General features: G+C 35.4%; 1 protein-coding gene across 3 annotated transcripts in view; it reads right to left on the reverse strand.

Moving 5' to 3' along the window:
* AUH (AU RNA binding methylglutaconyl-CoA hydratase) overlaps positions 1 to 19,207 on the reverse strand; it is a 76,608-nt gene extending 57,401 nt beyond the window's left edge. The window contains exons 1-4 of one of the 3 annotated variants that reach the window (XR_003256202.1): positions 19,076 to 19,207; positions 18,416 to 18,576; positions 15,886 to 15,972; positions 703 to 795 (exon numbers count right to left, since the gene is read on the reverse strand). Coding sequence is in view for 2 of the 3 variants with exons in the window: in XM_026082916.1 (XP_025938701.1) it covers positions 703 to 795; positions 15,886 to 15,972; positions 18,416 to 18,576; positions 19,076 to 19,119 (385 nt within the window). In the remaining variant the exon portion in view is untranslated. The remainder of the gene's footprint in view (positions 1 to 702; positions 796 to 15,885; positions 15,973 to 18,415; positions 18,577 to 19,075) is intronic. The other 2 variants (XM_026082916.1, XM_026082918.1) reach the window with 2 other exon arrangements.
* Between the last annotated feature and the right edge of the window lie 466 nt (positions 19,208 to 19,673).

A 19,673-nucleotide genomic window follows, 5' to 3' on the forward strand; every position in this document is an offset into this window, starting at 1 on the left:
GACATCAGAGTGAATAACAGACTTATTTGTAGAACGTAAAGTTTAGCTTTTTTGTAAAAAAGCTATTATTTAACAACTTAAAATGGGGGCTATGTCTGTTTCTGATGATTATGAATTCTTTAGCTGACTGAATACTCCCTCAGGGTCAAACAGCTTAACATACTATGAGTTACTGGCAACTGTTCAGGACTAAGTTTCCATTTACTTTCCAACAAATGGCTTTACAGTTCTGACAGCTGGGTAGGTCAAGGTTCCTCTTTTCATGTGTTGTTGTCACTTATTTTATAACAGCTTAACTGCTTGTTTAATAATAAACTCACAAACAAGTTTTGCTTGTCCCCTGCAACCTGTTTGTATAAAAACAAATGGTCCATCTAGAACTCTTCAAGTGAGGAGAATACTTTAATTATTAAATAAAATATCAAAATATCTACCTACACTTCTGGGAATACTGCTAACGACAAAGATCATAAGAAGGATAAAACACGCAACAAAAATATTCTAGCTATCAGTGATAAGTGGCATGAAATTAAACATCAGCAATTATTTCAGTCAAGTTTCTGCTAAAATGCTCAGAAATAATTGATCCTAAACAGTGTCAGAATACAAAATCAGTTTAAAAGATTGTTGCCAAGACAAAGATTAGTCAAGCCTTCTGCAACACTAATAATCCTTTGTTCAATTAATAGGATTCAGGCTTACCTGCCACTCTTATGTCACAGGCTAAAGCCAGTTCCAGGCCACCACCTAAGGCAGTCCCATCTATTGCAGCAATAGTAGGTACTGGCAGATTAGCTGAAAAAGAAAGTACCAGTTAACACCTGCCTCACAAAGATCATGTCTGGAACATTATTTTATTACATTTTATTCAAATCGTGGTCACACCAGAGAAAAAAGTTTCATAAAACAGCAATGCAGATCTTAAAACTCATTGTTCAGCATCACTTTGGCAAAAAGCTGACACCCCACTCTCACCCTCCTAATCACTCTGAGGCCAAACTGCATTGCAAGGCTTTTTCTTCAACTTCTGCGCAGTTTTGACAAAAACTTGACTGGTATACTCAAAAAAAAAAAAAAAAAAAAAACCAACCCACCACGCATTGCAGATCTATCCAAAGAACAAAACAGGAATATTTGAAGAGCCACATACACAAACCACAGCCCCCAGTTGAAACAGAGATGTTCTCTCATAATTATTAGCAACTGTGATGATGGCATAGATGGAAGCTCTCCATGTCTTAATATTCCCAGATGTCATGCGGCCACCACCATGGTCCCTTTCTGCTATAAAGCAGCAGCCAACAAGTCTTCAGTCATTTTAAAAACAAAACAAAAAAAAACATGTTGCACATATACATGACAGGTAGCATGGTCTCCAGAGGCCTGTGTGACAATGACAATGTATATTTAACTTGTTTATCATCAGTGTTCTGACATGAGGAATTCTAGTATTAAGCATTCAACTGTAAGTATTGCTCTTCACCTCTAACAGGTTTAAACTCTTTTCTGCATCATGAACCCAAAGCAGTCTGATAAAAAAATGCATTTTTTCCCATGAAAAATAAACTCATGTTTACAGCTTTAATTACATTTAATATTACATTTACTACAAACTATCAGTAATTTTAGACTATACCAAAAAAAATACTCAAGTGGTATATTTTTGCTACTAAAATTTCAAAGACAGTCAAAAGCAATGAACTGTTGGAATTCATTAGCTGAACACTTGGGTGTACAGCTTGTTGAAATGTTAAACTAACTCTTGACAGCAACAGTTTTTTCTGCAGATGTTARGAAAATATTTTCTTCACTTTAATGCTTCAGCTACTTGAATTCAATGACCACTTCAATCTCAGTTGGAAGTTGAAAAAGAAGAAAAATCTGCTGCCAAAATATAAATGAAAATGAGGTGTGAGAGAATAAGATCTCCCTTTTTAAAAATCTAGAAGGATAATGTGACCAGAAATGATCAGTTTAAAATATTAAATACAAATAATATTTCCTTTTTAGCGAACTAGCTAGTTTTAAGTCTAGAATGTTTCATTAAGCTTACTTTTTCTTTTAATCTGACTTAAGTGTCAGATAATTTCATTTTTAAGAGATATCAATTAAATGTTAATCTATATCAGCATAGGTAAATTTGTATATGAACAAGTGCTGCCCTACTGGTTAACAAAACAAAATATCAAATTGAGTGAAATGCTACTTTTAGTAGCAAATCAACATCCTTTTATGATTAACAGCTAATAAGAATCAAATTTTCTTTAAAATAAAAAAAGAACAAAAGGTTATAAGTGCTATTCAGAATTAAAATAGATGCTATAAATCAAAGTCTCTTGTTCGGTGGTTTAGAACTGGTGATCTGAATCAACTCCAGCGCCAAAAAAGACTGATTACAGTCTGCAACATCAAGCGCTTGGAGTCACTTAAAAGACTCCAGGATATCCATTATATTTGGCATCTACCACAGAAGAATAGGAGACGGAGGAATGGAAGTCAAATCTGCTTTTTTGCTACCTACTTTTTCTTAGTGATACGGGAGGACAAGATGAGAAGGCAAATCTCATTTCCAGCAGGGCCAGATTGCTCACCAAAAAACATACTGCCACTCTGAACCAGACAATCCATGCAGTGTACAATGCCATACGATCTAGCTTTAAAAGTTCATGGATGATACAGTGCTTTCTTAAAGGAAGCTTCCTCTGCTACCAGTAACTGAAAAATCATTTGCCTGAAGACGAAGGCATAATAATCATTAACTGCAGCTTCCAGGAATTTCTGGCYACATGGATTTTCCATTCTTGAGAGATTAGCAAATAATATCCTGAGTACTAGTTACAAACTTTTTGCAGGACTAATAAGGCAAACTACTTTCCCTGTGATGAGTAACTTCCAGTTTTAGCTATGGTATAATCCAAGTACACTACTACAAACAGAAATGAAACTCACGGTAGAACAGTATTATAAAAATAGCTTGGTTTCAAGAATTACAACCACAACTCCTAATAAAAAATACTAAATTTCTTAATTCACGGGAAGAAAAAGTAGTTCGGACGTCACCATATGTTAAACTTCATCACTTCAAGGATATTAATTTAAAGGGACACCTCACACGTGAAAGCTGACAATGAGTGACCCTTTAAAGTATTATACAAATTCTTTACAATTCTTTACAGCTCTGTCCTAATGCCACATAAGAAAAGAACTAAAAAAATAAACCCATCTAACATCATTCTGTGAAGTATTAGGAAAAGAAAAAGATTTGGAAATAAGTTAGCAATTGCTCTGGATTAAAAAATGAGTTTCTAAGTCATTAAAACTTAATACCAAGGGTAAAGCTTCTTGGAATTTTCACATTTTGTACCACAAAAGACAGACACTTGTTCATGTTTATCTTCATATTTTTAATAAACAATAGCTGAAACCGCTTAGCTTGTAAGAAACCCAGATGAGATTTGGCGGGGGGTGGGTGGGGGTGAAAATCAGGCCCTGCAGATTTAACTGAGTTGTATGGCTCAAATTTTAAAAGTGCTAAATTGAGTAAATAGACAGGTCAGTCTCCACAATAGTTTTACATGGCAAGACTCACTTGCTACAAATGACAGGCAAAACCTATTTAAAGCCTTGTCCATCAGCTCAATACTTTTATTCTAAAGCATTCTACAATTTTGTCATGCTATAGATAATGGATATAAATTTAAGACAAGATTTTGTACAACTGATCATTAGAGCCAGACTCAAAATGCGATATGGGTTTATCAACATAAAATCATAAGCTGCATAAAGTCTGCAAAAGAAATTAGAAACATACATAAAAGATGCACAAAATAATTTAACAAAATTAGTGTGTGTAACACAGATGACTGTGTATATAGAGAGATTAATGTAGAGGTAATGATTTAGAAAGTATCAAATCTTGAGACTGACCTCATAAGAGTGGCTCTTTCTTGCTTGCTAAGTAAATTTATACCTGTAGTACCCTCTGTAAGCAACTGCAATACATATCTGTACAAAAGGAAGAAATTTTCTCAAACTAGGTGGAAAATTGTAAGTTGTAGGCTTCTTACACACCAGCGAGCTTTTTATGAGAGCCGTGCATATGTAGCTTGATGGCAGTTTCAAACAATCAACCTGAAGAGACCTGTGCTATTCCTTGCTTCCTTCCTACAGGTAGGATACAGAGGCGTACACAGCCACTATTAAAGAACAGAAGATCCAGCAGACCTAGAATTTGTAGTCCTGGAAGTAAAGGTCCCCCCTGTTAGTGCAGTAACATTTCTATGAACCAATGAAAAAAAAAAAAATCATGGAATCCCATTTGAGCCCTAACAATACACAAGTTATAAATGTCCTTGAGACATAATTAGCCTCTATCTTCAAAGTAGCCTGCTATAGATTATTTGAATTGGAATTACTTGTCTTAAGCATAGCAGTCAGAATTTGGGATTTAGCAACATTCAAACGGAGCCCCACTTCAAAAGTTTTCCTTTTAAAATATTTGATGTGAAATGCCAAACTGAAGGCCACAGTCACGTCACTCCCCTAGTTACTCCCCTTTTAGCACCTGGACAATCCTGAAAGAGTCCTTACTGTCAAGCCTAGTTTCTCACTTCGGTGATCTTTGGCAATCAACCCTCAGAAAGATTGGTTATTCAGAAGTAAAGCAGTACAGGTCACTGCCTTTAGCCCCTACTGATCCAGACACAAGATTTGTAAGCCTAACTTGTCTTTTCTTTAATTATGAACAGACAGTTAGTGGTCCAAGAAGAAGAATTCTTGTTTTCCAGGACTGACTTTAGGAAGGTAGTGACAGTACTCCTATCAAAAACTGGGAGAGCTTCCAACTAAGCTATGAGTAGCAACAGAATTCAAGTTTATGTGACAGCACAGTTGAGTTCTGACAGAATAGAATGAGAATCAGAATGGAGAAATGCACTTCTCCAAGCTACTTATTCCACAGTTGCATTTCCGATTATTTGACAAATCATGTTTGTTTAGTGCGTAACTCACTAGGACAAGCAACTTCAAGTGTCATTTCTAGCAGCTTATTTTTCCTCTTGAATAATGGATCCCATAAAGCATAAAGAAAGAAAGATGAACTGTCTAAAAATACCCTGCATACTCCAAGTATTATATGGTATACTGGAAGAAAGCATGCTATAAATTGAAGGATATATAAAAAGTTGTGCAATTCATTATCAAACTCAAGCAGATGAAGAAAGTGTAGCAAATATTTGCATTCTCCTGCCTGCAGCACAAGATAAACCTTTAAATCTTACCTTACTGAAAGAAACTTTCTAATTTGTTTCTCAGTATATCCATTTGAAAGTAGTAACAGTAATGGCGCCTTCTAATTAAGGAAACAACTGGTCACCTACCCCAAAAATGACTAAACACAGCTAAACACCTGTTTGCAGATTGCATAACTAATGGGCCAGCCATTTGGAAAGCAAGAAAGAAACAAAAGTAGTCAAAATATACAGTGAAAATGTCAATGGAAGAATTATCAAATTTGGGGTTTATTATTTTATTATTAGAAAACAATGCATTACGTATTATTTATCTTCAGTGAAGACTTTTTGTATCATCTGAAGATCTACTAACAACAGCTTAAAATCACGTAACACTTCAAGTGCGACCCCCGTCTATGGGCCAATTCCTCCACCAACAATGGAGAAAGGTGCAAGTTCTGTTGCTATATAGAGTTCCTTTCCTAACTCAAACACTGCAAGTTTTCTGGTTGCAGATTAGGAAACAATTTTCAGAGGGCCACAGGCATAAATACAAAATTTGAGCCAGTATTAGTGATGATTTAAAACTATACGCTAGCATGCTGTAATTACTACAAAAGGATTTTTTAATCTGGTTTTAAAATAATTGAGTCTATACCTAAATATTCATGTTCTATAACTCAGTATCACCCTAAATAGATTTCTCTTCCCCCTGTTAACTACCCAGATCTTTAGCTTAGAGAGCAATGTCACAAGAAGAGATTATCTCTAATTCAGATTCTTCCCCTCAAAAAATAAAAGTGCACACAATCATGCACTTTGAGTGGCAAGTAGAAGCAGTCTCCAAGTAGTTAGACAACTTGAATATTCTTTACTTTAGGAAAATTTTAATCACAACAGTGCACTTTTATGTAAGTTAATTTATTTCATAAGAAGCTAGAAAAATAGTTTTAAAGTGCTGTAACACACACAGAATGCTAAATCTCAATTTCACCTTTTGGGATATCTTCATAAAGAACAACAGTAAGTCACTAGGATGGAATACAAACTTTGCACTTGAAAAGGAATATCAGTTGTCTTTGAGGCATTTACTTTGCCCTGTAAAATCTGATATAAAGTCTGGCAGTCACTACAATAAAGCTCACTTGCATTTTCAGCTATAAGCACTGCTATCAAAAAAAGGCCTTTCCATAGGAAAAAAGTTAACAGAAACCAACTACTTCAAAAAATGCTTTCATCCATTTTGCAGGATAACCATAACACAATGAAGTCCACTGGAAAACCAAAAAACAAAAAAAAAAAGGCATGTAGCAACATATAAGACTGGCTAAAAGAGACTGAAATAGCTGTTGAATCTCTGAACTTGTAGTCAAAGGAGATTGGTCAAGTCATTTTTTTTGCTGTGAGAACTGCAAAATGCAAACATACGGAAAATGGTTACTCCCAGTAACTGATATGTTTACCCTTATTTAAAAAATAGACAGAAATATCTCCTTGTCCAAAAGTATGACCACACTTTTCAGTCTGAAATGCCTACACATGCATTTAGATACAGAAAATTATTTTCCATACATTTGCCAGTTACAACTGCAAAAGGCTATTAGCTACCCTCTAATTCTTGTGTTTTGAGTAAGAAGCTTAGTAGACTGCTACAGTTGCCAGATTTATTTGAACATCACTACCTTTGCTTTCATACTTTCAAAGTTCAGGCAAATAACTTGTAGCAGGAAAAAGCCACACGGAAATTTTAGTTTTTAATACCTGTAAGAAGTTTTGCTTTTTTTTTTTTTTTTTTAATGAAAATGGTTACTGTTGACTGTTTGCAGTTGATTATTAGGCAAAAGATATTAGCAAAGTTTATCTTCTCTTTATTAACAGCTACCAGGGATGACAGTAGCCAAAGGATTTTCTGAAAGCATCTCTCTGAATCCCATTAATTTCCCATTTTTTCACTGAYTCACTAACCCTTATAAGTGGCCTGTAAAAGTATTTTTGAATTGACACAGAAGACTTAGTATAGGAACATTATATTCTATTTAGTACTTTTTTTTAAAATCAACAAGTAATGGGGAACAGTGTGTTCTATATTCTTGATAATAGCAGCCAAAGCTAAGAAAGTGCTGGGACTGAGAGATGCTCTCCTCTACAGCCAGCTCTCCTGTGATTTTCTTGAACTTTTTTGTACTATATAAAATAGTTTGGATATTTCATTCATCTTCAGTAATACGTTGCAGTTTGATATATAGACTCCACAGCCACCTTCATATTTACTAATGTTCCTTTTTGTAGTCTTACTTTGTCCTCAGTAAAACAATAATGAAGTAAGTCTTAGAGGACAGAATCTACCTTATGTTTAAATTTCTTTTTTCGTATAGCACACGCAGAAAATAAAATTCAAACAATAGCACAACTATAACTTCAAATAGTTAAGAGAACCCAATGGGACAAGACTTACATTTGTCTGTTTATTGGATGCTTGTTTCATTTACAGTGTGAAGATAACACATCCTCTAGTACTAGTATAAGTAACCCATTCGACATAATATAAAGAAAATCCCAAAGAGCGTGATCATTTTAGCTGAACATTTCTAGAAATTTTTCTCCTGTATCTGTTTTCATCAATATTTCATATACATATGAATATTTCATCATATTCCTATATTAGTTACTTTCTCCACTCTTAAATGAAACATGGAATTAAATTTCAACTGCTCTAATGCTAAAATGTCTTTAGTTCTATATTAGCTTCATGTAGTAAGTAATATTTTCAATCAGCTCCTTCACTGAAYGCTACACAGGAAACAAAGAAGTCTCTAAAAAACTGTTTCACAGTAAGCTTAAAAAAAACAAACAAGCAAATAAAAATTCCAGCTCTGTAACATCATCAAAGCAGTTCTGGCCACCTTCCTATCCAGTACACATCTAGATAAAAATCCATGTTCGATGTAAGACTTAACCATTCTGGAGTCAAAAACTATTGCTGGGCTCAAGCGACTAGCCTAGGTTTTCTTGGATAGCACAGAGCAGCGTAATACTCTCTGTACCATGCCAGGTGCTGCTGCCCTTTGAATATTAATTGGTTCTAGGCACAGGGCCAGAGACTGAGGCAGGCAAGGCAAAAGAGCTAACAAATTATTCCCTCTCATTCAGAGACAGAAACATTCACATTCAAACCTGAACAGGATGAGGAAGGGGAAGAGTTTCTCAACACATCAAGCCTAAGTAATGTGACACCCTTGAGAGGGGACAGAAGCAGTGGACAGCAGCAGGTCATACTGGAGGCATGTTTTAATAGTCAGTGTGCAACCTGGCTATAATGATCTCAAAAGACAATTTGACCATGCAGAACACCTCTTTTTGCAGTTTTTTTGTGGGAGGAAAATGAAAGAGCTACATCCAGAGCACAGTCCCTTTTCCTCACAGAACAGCATTTGAAATTACTACCAGAGGGAAAACTTAAACTATAGCTAAGACTATATTAATTCATGGCAAGACTGAACAGCAGTGAGATCAAAGAAAAGGATCTGCTGTGCAAAGCCACCTCCTTCCCTAATCCTTAGACCTGTGGGAAGGAAAATCAGCTGATCCTAATATTCACACCCTCTGTTTCTGTGTCCTTTGTATAATAAGTTTTAGAAAGTTATTATTATGGGAAGAAAAAAGTGCATGAACAATCCTGGAAGCAACACTGTCATATAAATAGCTAATAAACATTTTGGTAGAGAAGTTTAATGTTGCACTCATTGGCATTATAACGGTAGAAAGTTTAGAACTGTGTTTTTTAATTAAAAACAATCCAATGCTATTTGACAAAGCACATATTTTCAGCTCTGCAGGGACAGCGCTGTCTATTTAGGAAACAGGCAATACTTAGTCAAAGGGTATCTTAAATTAATTCAACATCAAGAGAAGCAGTAAATCAAAGCTACTACTGGAAAACAACCAAGGGCGCAGCAATGTGCTTCAGAATACTAGCAGTCTTAGGCTATATTAGCCATGCTGGAGCATAGTGCTTCAGCTGAACAGGCAACAGCATACCATAGCAGAAGAAACACTGTGCCAAAAATCGCCCTTTCACAGCTTCAGCAACACAGGGAGACCATGGTGTCTGAGAATGAGGGTGCTAAGCATGGCAGCATCAGCTATAAATTTGTCATTTGTCATATATGACTTCTATCTTTGATAGTTCATTCAGCCTCCCAGTGAAGGCTTTTTCAAGTTATGGCCTGCACCTGCATTTCCCCAAGAGAGAAGCTCACGGTTCTTCTCACTGGATTACTGAACTAGAGCACTCCATCTTTGCTGCCCAGATTTACCTTCAGCAAATCCAGATGGATTTGGTTGATGTTATATATGCAGTTGTCTCTTGAAGCAGAGTAATCAGGAGATAAATATTTGTCAAAAACAGACTATGATCTAGATGATATACAACATGAGATTTGTATGATTTATCTATAACAATAAAACCAAAGATATAAAGTTGAAAATAAAAATGTCTGAGTGTAAGTTTTCTTACCTAACCCTAGAACGTCATCCCTCATTTTGGTAGGTTCTGTATCAGAAACTCACCAAACACCTAGTCTGGGCAAGACAGTCTACTTGTTAGTTTTTCCAACTGCCCAATATTCATTCCTGGATTATGTGTACCTTCCTTAAGTGACAGGCAATTGTATATCCATTTTAAATCATGGTTGCTTCAAAAGTTATCACCTTAAACTTTCCTGAGGTTTTGAGCATCTTCCTAAACCTAATCAAATTGGTTTACACGTTTCTGCCACAGGCAGTGGAAAGTAGTCTTCATAAAGTAGACTTCTATCATCCTTCATTTAACAATGGATCACCAAATTCTAAAACTCTCACTCATTTGTATAACCAGCAGCAAAGTAAACAGCAAACCTATTACAGTTTGAAATTAATACAGCTAATTCCCACACTGTTCCTGAAGCTCCAAAATAAGCAAATGTTCTATCAGGACAAAATACTTACCCTCAAATATTTTAGTCTCTTGATATGATGTATCATGTGAAAATCATGTTTATTAAAGGAAGAAACTGTGCAAAATCTCTTGGTACAGAAAGAAAAGTGATATATCAAGCTGTAAATCTGTTCACTAGGAACATCTGCATGTCTGCGTGAGGTGAAATTTCATAGCACAACAGCTATTACAGAATGAATTTAAGCTGAGCATGTATTGCATAAGATCTATAAATATATGATTGCATAAGAAATTGCAAAATGCATTTTACTCCATTTTGTCCAGAAACAAATTTGGATCCCTTCTTTCTCCTTTACAAAAACATCTTAAATACTGGATGGAAATTTATGGACCATTCCTCACACCATCCAGACTTTTCCAACATACATATTTTTATGCAATATCAATCATACTGTAAAAACTCAAGAAAATCCTTAAAGCAATCTCAAAGTAGTAAATAATCCTCAAAATAAAGGCAATAGTCATCAACATATCCTTTGGAGAGCAGAAGAAAGTGAAATTTAGAAGTTAGGAACTTAACACACATAAAATATCATAGCAAAGATTAAATATTCTACATTTTAAGAATCAAATTTCACATTCAGTTTACTATGCAAGGGAACATTCTTTCACCATATTTAACTTCTATGTTTTTGGCATACCTGCACCAGAGAACAAAACAGATTTATGCCAGACAGTCAGCAATGCTCCACAGAAGCCCCTAAAACAAGGCACTGAACTGGACCTCAATGATCTTTCTTTCCTATTTTTGAGGCTTTACCATAAGAAAGCATGATGGCAGTTAACAGACCAGAAGTAATGAAAATTGTATAATTCTGATCCCACTCTTGGAACCTCTGGGACCAAGTTTTGACAGCTTGCATTCAAAAAACCTGTAGCATATTGTTTGGCACAACAAGTATTTCCAARAATGCATGATCTTTAATACTCAAAAACCAAACTTTTTACTGAATAGATTATTTTCTTGAAGGATGAGCAAGGGCACTCTATTAGGTAAATTAAAAGTTTGGTTACCACAGAGAAGAGCCAGAATGACAGAAGACTGCTAAGAATACTGCTAAGGAGAATATATATATATATTTATGTGTGTGTCTGTGTATACATATACACACACAGACACACACAGACAGTCTATATAGATTTATAGCTACTTTGAATAAAAAGAAATGCTTACCCCAATAAAAAAGCCATCATTGTTAAGGAAACAAAATGCAAGTAACTGAATGCAAGGTGCTTTTATTCAGGAGAGTCACATTCAAGTTGGATATGTTAAAAATAATCATACCTGTGAAGGCTATGTCTAAACAAAGTTACTTAGTATTACCTTTTTTAAGTCATATCACAACTTATGGACTTAAACTAACCAGGTGTCATAAACGAAGCAACGTAAGTTTTGAGTGGAACATGTCCGATAAAAAAAAAAAAAGTTATTTCCACTGAGCAAATATTAGTGCTTCAGTAAAAAGGTCTCCCTTCTTAGCTCAGGTCAGCTCTAGGTTTCATCAGGCCACTAGAAAGCTGTTTTGCCTTCCAATGAGATACAAAACCAAGCTTGATCATGCTTCAGCTGGAATTTTCAAAAGTACCCAGGAAAGTCAGTCTCCAATTCCTACTGTCGTCCAGTGGGATTTAGGCACTTAATGCCTTTTATGTTCTTCAGAAGAGCTTTGACAACCAACAGTGTTTCTCACGTGTTACAGGTTGGGGTCAAACCTCACCTTGAGCAATTACTAAGATCTGCCTAGGCCAAATTTTTTCTGTAGTTTCACTTTTTCCCTGTGTTAAACAAGTTATTTTTCTGGTGATGAGTGCTTATTGCATTCTGCTCCTTCTGTAGCCTCAGTTTGCTTTGCAGCTGAAAACGTACATACAATTGTAATACCACAGCCCAGACCCCACAGCTAGTAAAAAGAAACAAAAGAGCACGGATTTAATTGGGAGCTATTCCATATAACATATGCTGAAGATCTGACCCATAATGATGGCATTTCTCCCCAAAATGTCAAAAAAAAAATGGGGGGGGGGTTTCTGGGAGTCCATAAGATTTGATTTCATTTTGTCAGGCGGCTTGTTTTGTTGTATATGTTTTCAAGAGATCTATTAATGTTTTTCTCTCTGAGCTTTCTTGAATGTAAAAGCAGCCTTACGTCAGTAACGAAGAGCCTTAAGGCAGAATATACTAATGGACAAGTAGTCTCATATTCCTACTCTTAAGGGGGGGTGGGGGGGGAAGACAACCCACACAACTCCGATATAATTTTAGCAAAAGCAATCACTGCTAAAAATAGAAGCTGCTTTGATTTTTTTCCCCTCAACTTAAAGCTCTTAGAGCTGCAACTAATAGCTCAGTACAGTTTTTTCAGCTTTTTTCCAAGTGCTTATTTTTATACTAAGTGATATTTACTGCAGTCTTAATACTTCACCCAAATTTAGCAAGAAGTTATAAATTAATCCCATAAAAATACTGTAACAAACAAGTGCAGTATGCTTTTAATTTCCAGAAAATTCCTTTCTGTAGCTGTATTCCAAAAATGATACTGCAGCCTTCTAGAAAACCACTAATGCAAGGATTTTAAACATCATGAAATTGACAGCAACTAAAGCAAGCCAGGATGTGTCAATTCTAAAAAACTAAGTTTATCCAGTTACTCAAGATATAAGCAACTTTCAAGCATTTCATCTACAGAGATAACAATGTTTTTTCTTTCTGAAAACACTGTTAAAAAGAAACATCTCCTTACTAGGCCAGACAGCTGAACACAAACAGAATTATCAAAACATGACCTATTTCTGAAGAGCAAGCAGTAGAACACATTTTAAATGAGATTACAGCATTAAACTTGGGTAGAAAAAGAACAAAGTGGGAAATTGGAAATATTGTTCCCTAGCTGTAGAGCATTTGTGCAGCAGCAAATAATCGTTGGAGAATTCTTTTCCTTCTTTAACCATCTCATAACATTCTGGTTGTTGCTGGGCAGGAAAAATACCTTGATCTGCTTATTTTCAATATGCTCATTCATTGCCAGTAATCCAATGCAAATACAGTGTCCCACTAGTTCCATCGAAGTTGCACTTTGTAATGCCAGACCACTTCTTCAGAAGAAGAAAAGAAGAACTGAGAACCTCTGACTTGCTAAAAAAAATTAATGTTCACTTCTATTCATCAGGGCGTCATCATACAGCATCACACCATATGCATCAATCTAATTTCCAGGTTTTAAAATACACCTATTTGTGTACTGTCCAAACATATATGGTATGAAAATTGAACAATAACATTAGAAGTGATATCGCAATATTCTTCTCTAATCCTGAACAACCAATTGCCATTAGTTTGCATGCAAAAACAGTGAGTAGGAGATACCCAGACACCATGCTACCATTAAAAAACCTTCTACTTAGTAACTGGCTTTTTTTGCCCCCCTCCCCCCTTTTTTTAAGAAAGCTGAAATGGCAAAAAAGAGACAGTCCTCCACCCAAAATAAGCAAAAGTGCTGTTAAGACATTTACCAAGGGCTATGTTCAAAGTCTTTTTTCTCTTTTCCAGCTTACAGCTTGTCTAATTAGCTACATCCCCTCACAAACCTTCCTATCTAGATATTTCAGTGATTTATGTTCTCAAATACGCAATTTCACTTACTCACAATTTCATGCTCCTTTCTTGAGGAAAAGAATGGAGACAGAAGAATGAAAGTACCCCTCAGTACTATTTCTGGTCTCTTAAACTTCATGTAATTCACTGTTAGTGCAATGATCCATTGTAAACCTTCTAAATAACACTGGAAATTTGCTTACATACTCAGTATTTAAACAGTCTCACAGGCAAGTTAATTAAGTTGAAGACAATCAAACATTTGCCATACAGTCTTTCAGCTCTGAAGCAAATTAAAGCATCAAATCCCTGCTTATACTTTTCCAGTTATTCAGTAAAGAATGTAGAATCCAAAGATTTTTTCAGCTTTTAAGAATTTTCTCACTTAAAAATAAAAACAAACAGGTACTCTTAAYTCCAATAAAAGGAAAAATCTTAATGCCTACTACCTCTATTTAAACATTAATAGTAGTGCAGTAAGTATTCTCAGCAACTTCAGTTCAAGAAAGGCTGAAAAATTATTGCTTAGAGCTAAGGAGTTTGCCTAAAAAAAAAAAATCTTACAAAGTAACCAAATGGAACAACTTGTTGCCTCTTGCTTTGCATTCCAATGAGAGGACTAACTTCAACATGAAATACAGTATCTGCTGAAGGAAATTAATGGTCTATTCATTTCTGGATATTTTATTGATTTTTTTTTTTTTTTTTTTTTTAAGAACCTTGAGGATCTGCTTCTCTTCAAAGACAAGATATTAATTCAAGAACTCAAATATCTCCATGAAGTCCCCAATTAAAGACTTGTTCTTCAGTAGTCTGTTATTTATCTGCCATAACCTACTGGTTTCCATCCATAACATTCTGCCAAAGAAAGATATGAATCCGGCCCAATGTTATAAAGGAAATGCATTAAAAAAATCACTCTCTCAGAAACAATTTATTCCTCAGAGGTTTTTTTTTTTTCCCCACTATCACTACCTTATTCATCATAAATTTAAAAACAAGGCGCAGTTTTTTGCTCCATCTCATATTCCATGGATTTCAGTTAGGTTAAATGCAATGTTAAGTAATATCCTAAATTAGGTTACAGGAATTTATATTTGTTCTCATTCTCAACAATATAAACCAGGAATGACTAAACTGGTTGCAGAGGTTTGCTGATATTAGTGTAAGACTACATCTTCCAAACTTCTTACTACTTAAACATATATACACAGCATACACCACTATAATGTAACACAGTAACTTGTGTCAACACACATTTTCTTTAAAAGGAGTGTAAATATCATGCAGCAGACCTGCATGATTACATATTTAAGGTTTTAAAAAGGCAGCGGTTTACCGAAAATTTTCTGCAGACTATGCCAAAATATCAAATGACAAAATAAGTTGCTTACATAATTCATATGAATAAAATGACTTGTTTCAAAGTTGGTACACTTCACTTCTCCTTTTAACAAAACATATTGGCCATGCCACATTAAGAAAAAATTATGTTAAAATTCATCTGCAGAGCCATAGATATATAATGATTCGATGGTGCATTCCTAATTTTAAGATTTCAGGGAAGTTACTATTAAGAAATGGTACAAATCAAATAGAATTAAAATCCCAGACTGTTAACAAGTTCTATTACAACAAAACAGATGTACATTCAACAAAATTTTACATGGCACCTTTTCTATCAACACTAGATTCCTAACATGTTTCTAAAACATATTAAAGGCTGTATTAATTATACCAAACAGAGGAACACAATAGTAAAAATTAAATTCCAAAGCACTTAGATGTCACAAAACAATCATTCCTTCACGAAGAAAGAAGTATAAGTCAACTCTATTTCAGATGGAATTTAGCTTTTTCTAGAATTCTAGAAAATAAAGTCAAATTCTACAGGACATATTTAAAAAAGTAACACACTATGATTCATATTTGTCTCATCAGTATGAATAGTGGTGGATATCCTATTACGTGTCAAGAATTATTCATGCACGTTTACATCATTCCTTTGATCCGACCTTTCCAGGTTAGAGTTAAATGAGGCATTGTTCGAAGGAGAGGTTACTTACCCATTTCGTTAATAGTTGCTCTTGCTTTTGAGACAAAAGAACTAACTTCACTTGAGTGCATTTTTGCTCTTTCTTTAAGGTCAGCACCTGTAAATGACATTTCACATGTATGTTAGTAAGCTGTATACAGTACCATAAATATGCTTTCAGAAGTAAAATATTGTTGTGTGCCAAAATATTTAAGCCTACTTTGAGACAAGGCCAAACTGATCACATTCGTTTTCCACAGATTTCAAGGAAAATACAACACAGAACTTTTACTCTGCAAAAAACAACAACAATCAAATTAGCCACCAAATTTTCACGAAGTATATTCTTCCCAGTTACGTTTCTTCCTCAAATTAAAATAGTTTATGAAAAACAGAATATAAGTTAATATTTCATCTGAGATATATACTTTTATTTTCCCAACTGTGTCACAAAGTCTGATAATTATGCATTTTTCATATTATGATCTACTAGTAAGGGATAATGAATAGAATGCAAAAATCCCTAGGATGAATGTTTTTACAGTAATAGACTTCATTTAACTAAATAAAAACTTTTACAGTGGACATACTAGCATTTTTCAGCTTATTTCACTGAAATGTATTTGAAGACATTACATACTTCCTTTTAGCTTCCCCCAAAAGCTAAAACTTGAAATGACGTTTAATCTATTTCTTCATGAACATGTACTTCTGCTTATTATAAAGCACAGTATAACCAGAGGTGACTATAAAAACATGCTCTTAAAAATTTACCATTGTGCGGAACTGAAATTTTTTATCATGAATATGTAGGAAAGAGAAACAGGCAATAATAATAATAGCTTAATACTGAAAAAGATAAAGGTGTTTTTTTTTTTTTCCAGAGGAAGAATACATGAAACAGACAAAAATCTGCATAGACACATTTATTCTCTGAAGATGTGCAACATTCCCACCAGAATTTAGYGAGTATTTCTTTCCATTTTGTAAAAATGAACCTGTTAGTCTCTTGGCTGATGTCTGAAAGGGCTAAACACAAGACATATAACCTCAACAGAAATAGTTTTATATTTCCCTACCACGAGAGCCAAAATACTATCCATTTCAAAAAAGGCATCAGATTTTTATTCAATTAAGATCTAACTCAAAGTTTAAAATTAAGCATCACAGGCACCCCTTTTACCTTTCTGGGCTTAACTGATGCTAGACCCTCCTTGTCAAACGTGGTTTTAGATGCATTTTTGTCGACAACAGGAGTTAAAACTCACAACTCTAGCCTTTTTTGTCAAAATCAGTATCTCAATTTGACTGACGTTTTCTGATGGACATCCAGCTGCCATTTTAAGATAACATGGCCAAAAAACAAGCTCTACACCCTCCCTTCTACTTTCATCATAGCCAGGCTTCCCATTTTCCTGTGGCCTATGTTCTCTTTCTATGCACGTCCAATCCAAAAACAGTGAAGCATTAGTCCTGACTACGTGTGTACGGTTCCCGCTAAATTATGTCAAATTTAAGTTACACTACCAGACAGCTCGCCAAAAGTTTCCAAACAATCTTCCAGGATATGCCCCAGCTGACAACAGTGTGACGAGCCAGTTGAGCAGTTAGTGTAAAATGTGGACTATTGCGGTCAAGTCTGTACTGTAGCAAAAATCACTACAAATGTCCACCTTGCTAATTCACAATTAATGGGTAACGAAAACTTGCCAAAAACCTCAAAGGCAAACAAAATTTGCATGTGAATGTGTATAAATCTCGGTAGGCCTTTAAAACATACGCAACTACAAACAACTTCCACAAACGCATTTATGTGCAGAGTTCTGTAACTGAAAGAGGCTGCTTTACAAAACATGATGGCAAAACATGCTTTAAAAGCTACACTAACAAGTATGTGAATGGAGAGGGGGAAAAAAAAAATTGCTTCTCTGACATGAATTTCTTAATGTCTGGCTCTAGCTTCTACCACTCTGTCTACAAGCAAATTATTGCCTATGTAAGAACAACAAGAAGAAAACCTGTGCTTTAGGGACTAGAGCATTATATGGTTGTATGAAATCCAACTCAAAACTTTCATATATCAAAATCCTGCTCACTTGGCCATACCCTTGGGAAGTATATAAAGTCAACTTTGAAAGAGAAATAGGGAACCTAAAATGCTCCCAATATTATTGTTAAAAAATGTACTGTCAAGATAGACTTTAAGGCAATTGTTAGGTTTTATTCAGATTCTTTAAAAAAGAGCTCAACACAAAAAATAACTGTATAAAACAAAAAAACCCCCCACAAACTGCAGACATCTTCATTTAGAATATATATTTATTTGAAGTTATTTGCTGAAATTTATTTTCAACAAAAATTTGCATAAGAATATATTAAAAGGTGAAGTGTCATCTTAAAGTTAATAATTATGAATATTCTAGAAAGAATTTCTGGTACAATATTTGCTCTTAGTGCTTCACCCAACTTCTGTAATCTTACATTTCCCTTTTTCTTCTTTTTAAGTATTTCTCCCTCATCACAGAAGAGGGAATGGAAAAAGGACTTTTCATAATACTTTCCTATTTTAGCACTCCAAAGTGTTGTGATAACAGTAGCTGAAGCTTTTTCCAGAGAGAAGACCCTTAGGCAGAAACCATTCATTGCACTCCAGCAGAAGACTCGCCTCAGCATCCTCTGGTTCACAGGAGACGGAACCACCAGCGACTTAATACTTTCGTTCCTGTTGTAAGATTAAACCACTGATCAAAATTCTTGAGGAATTCTTTGATCCATATAGCAAAGAACTATTCACATGTTTCTTCAAAATCTGTTCTCAAGTCAGAAGTAGGAAAGGTTACATTACAGAAGGTAGCCATGAAGAAGAGTGCAGCTTCAAGCAAAGACTTCCACTCTCTCAGCTACTGCAATAAAGATCCCTCCTCTCATCCCAAGTTTAGTACTTCTAAGTATCTGAAAATATTTGCTCAACTGCTGAGAACAGCAAAGGAGCTGAAGATTTTCAAACTGCAAATTCTCTCACAGAATGAACCTTTGCAACTCTCCCATGGACCACAGTTGAAATAGGTGGATATGTTTGGCCTATCCCCTTCCCCACACCTAATCCCAACAGGCTTCAGGAGCTGTGACTCTACACTGCACTGAGTGCGGGCTTCTCTAAGCCTTCCTACCCCACAGCATAAGGAAGGGGGAGCCAAAATTGCCACTGAGCTGAGGCACACCAACTGCTGCAGACTGATTTTACACTGTAATTATGTCCCCACATCCATCCGGTCTGTACTGAGTCACTGTTTTCTCCACATTACGTGTTTTGGCATCTTGATGCTCTATCCTTGTGGCTGGATCTTATTCACCTAGAAACACAGCAAAAGCTAGTCAAAACTAACTGAGATTCCAGGGTTTGGGGTCACACTCACTAGCTCTCACCTCTCTGCTCCCAGCCCTTTATAAACCCCCTTTCAAGGGCCATGCACAGCTGTTCTCCGATTACTAGAAGTTAGCACAGAACAAAAGAGAAATGCAACAGTGAAAGACTATGTTGACACTACTACCAGCTTTCTTCTAGAGCTACATTAGGTTTAGCACAGGTACTCTCCACTCGTGCAGAAATGCTTCTTGAACCAGCTTCATTCACAAAAGCATTACTTCCAAATTTATGAAATAAACAGAGAACTGTACTGCAGATCTCAAATGAACTGGTTGCAAAATACCAGTATAAAAACATTATTTTGGAGACATGCACAGGACTTATCCAGACCTGCTGAGCAGTAGGTACATAAACAATGTGGTATAGGCAGATCAACCCTTATAGCTACTAGC

Source organism: Apteryx rowi, unplaced genomic scaffold (genome assembly GCF_003343035.1).
Source record: "Apteryx rowi isolate R43461 unplaced genomic scaffold, aptRow1 scaffold_598, whole genome shotgun sequence".
In the NCBI taxonomy this organism is placed as follows: Eukaryota; Metazoa; Chordata; class Aves; order Apterygiformes; family Apterygidae; genus Apteryx; species Apteryx rowi.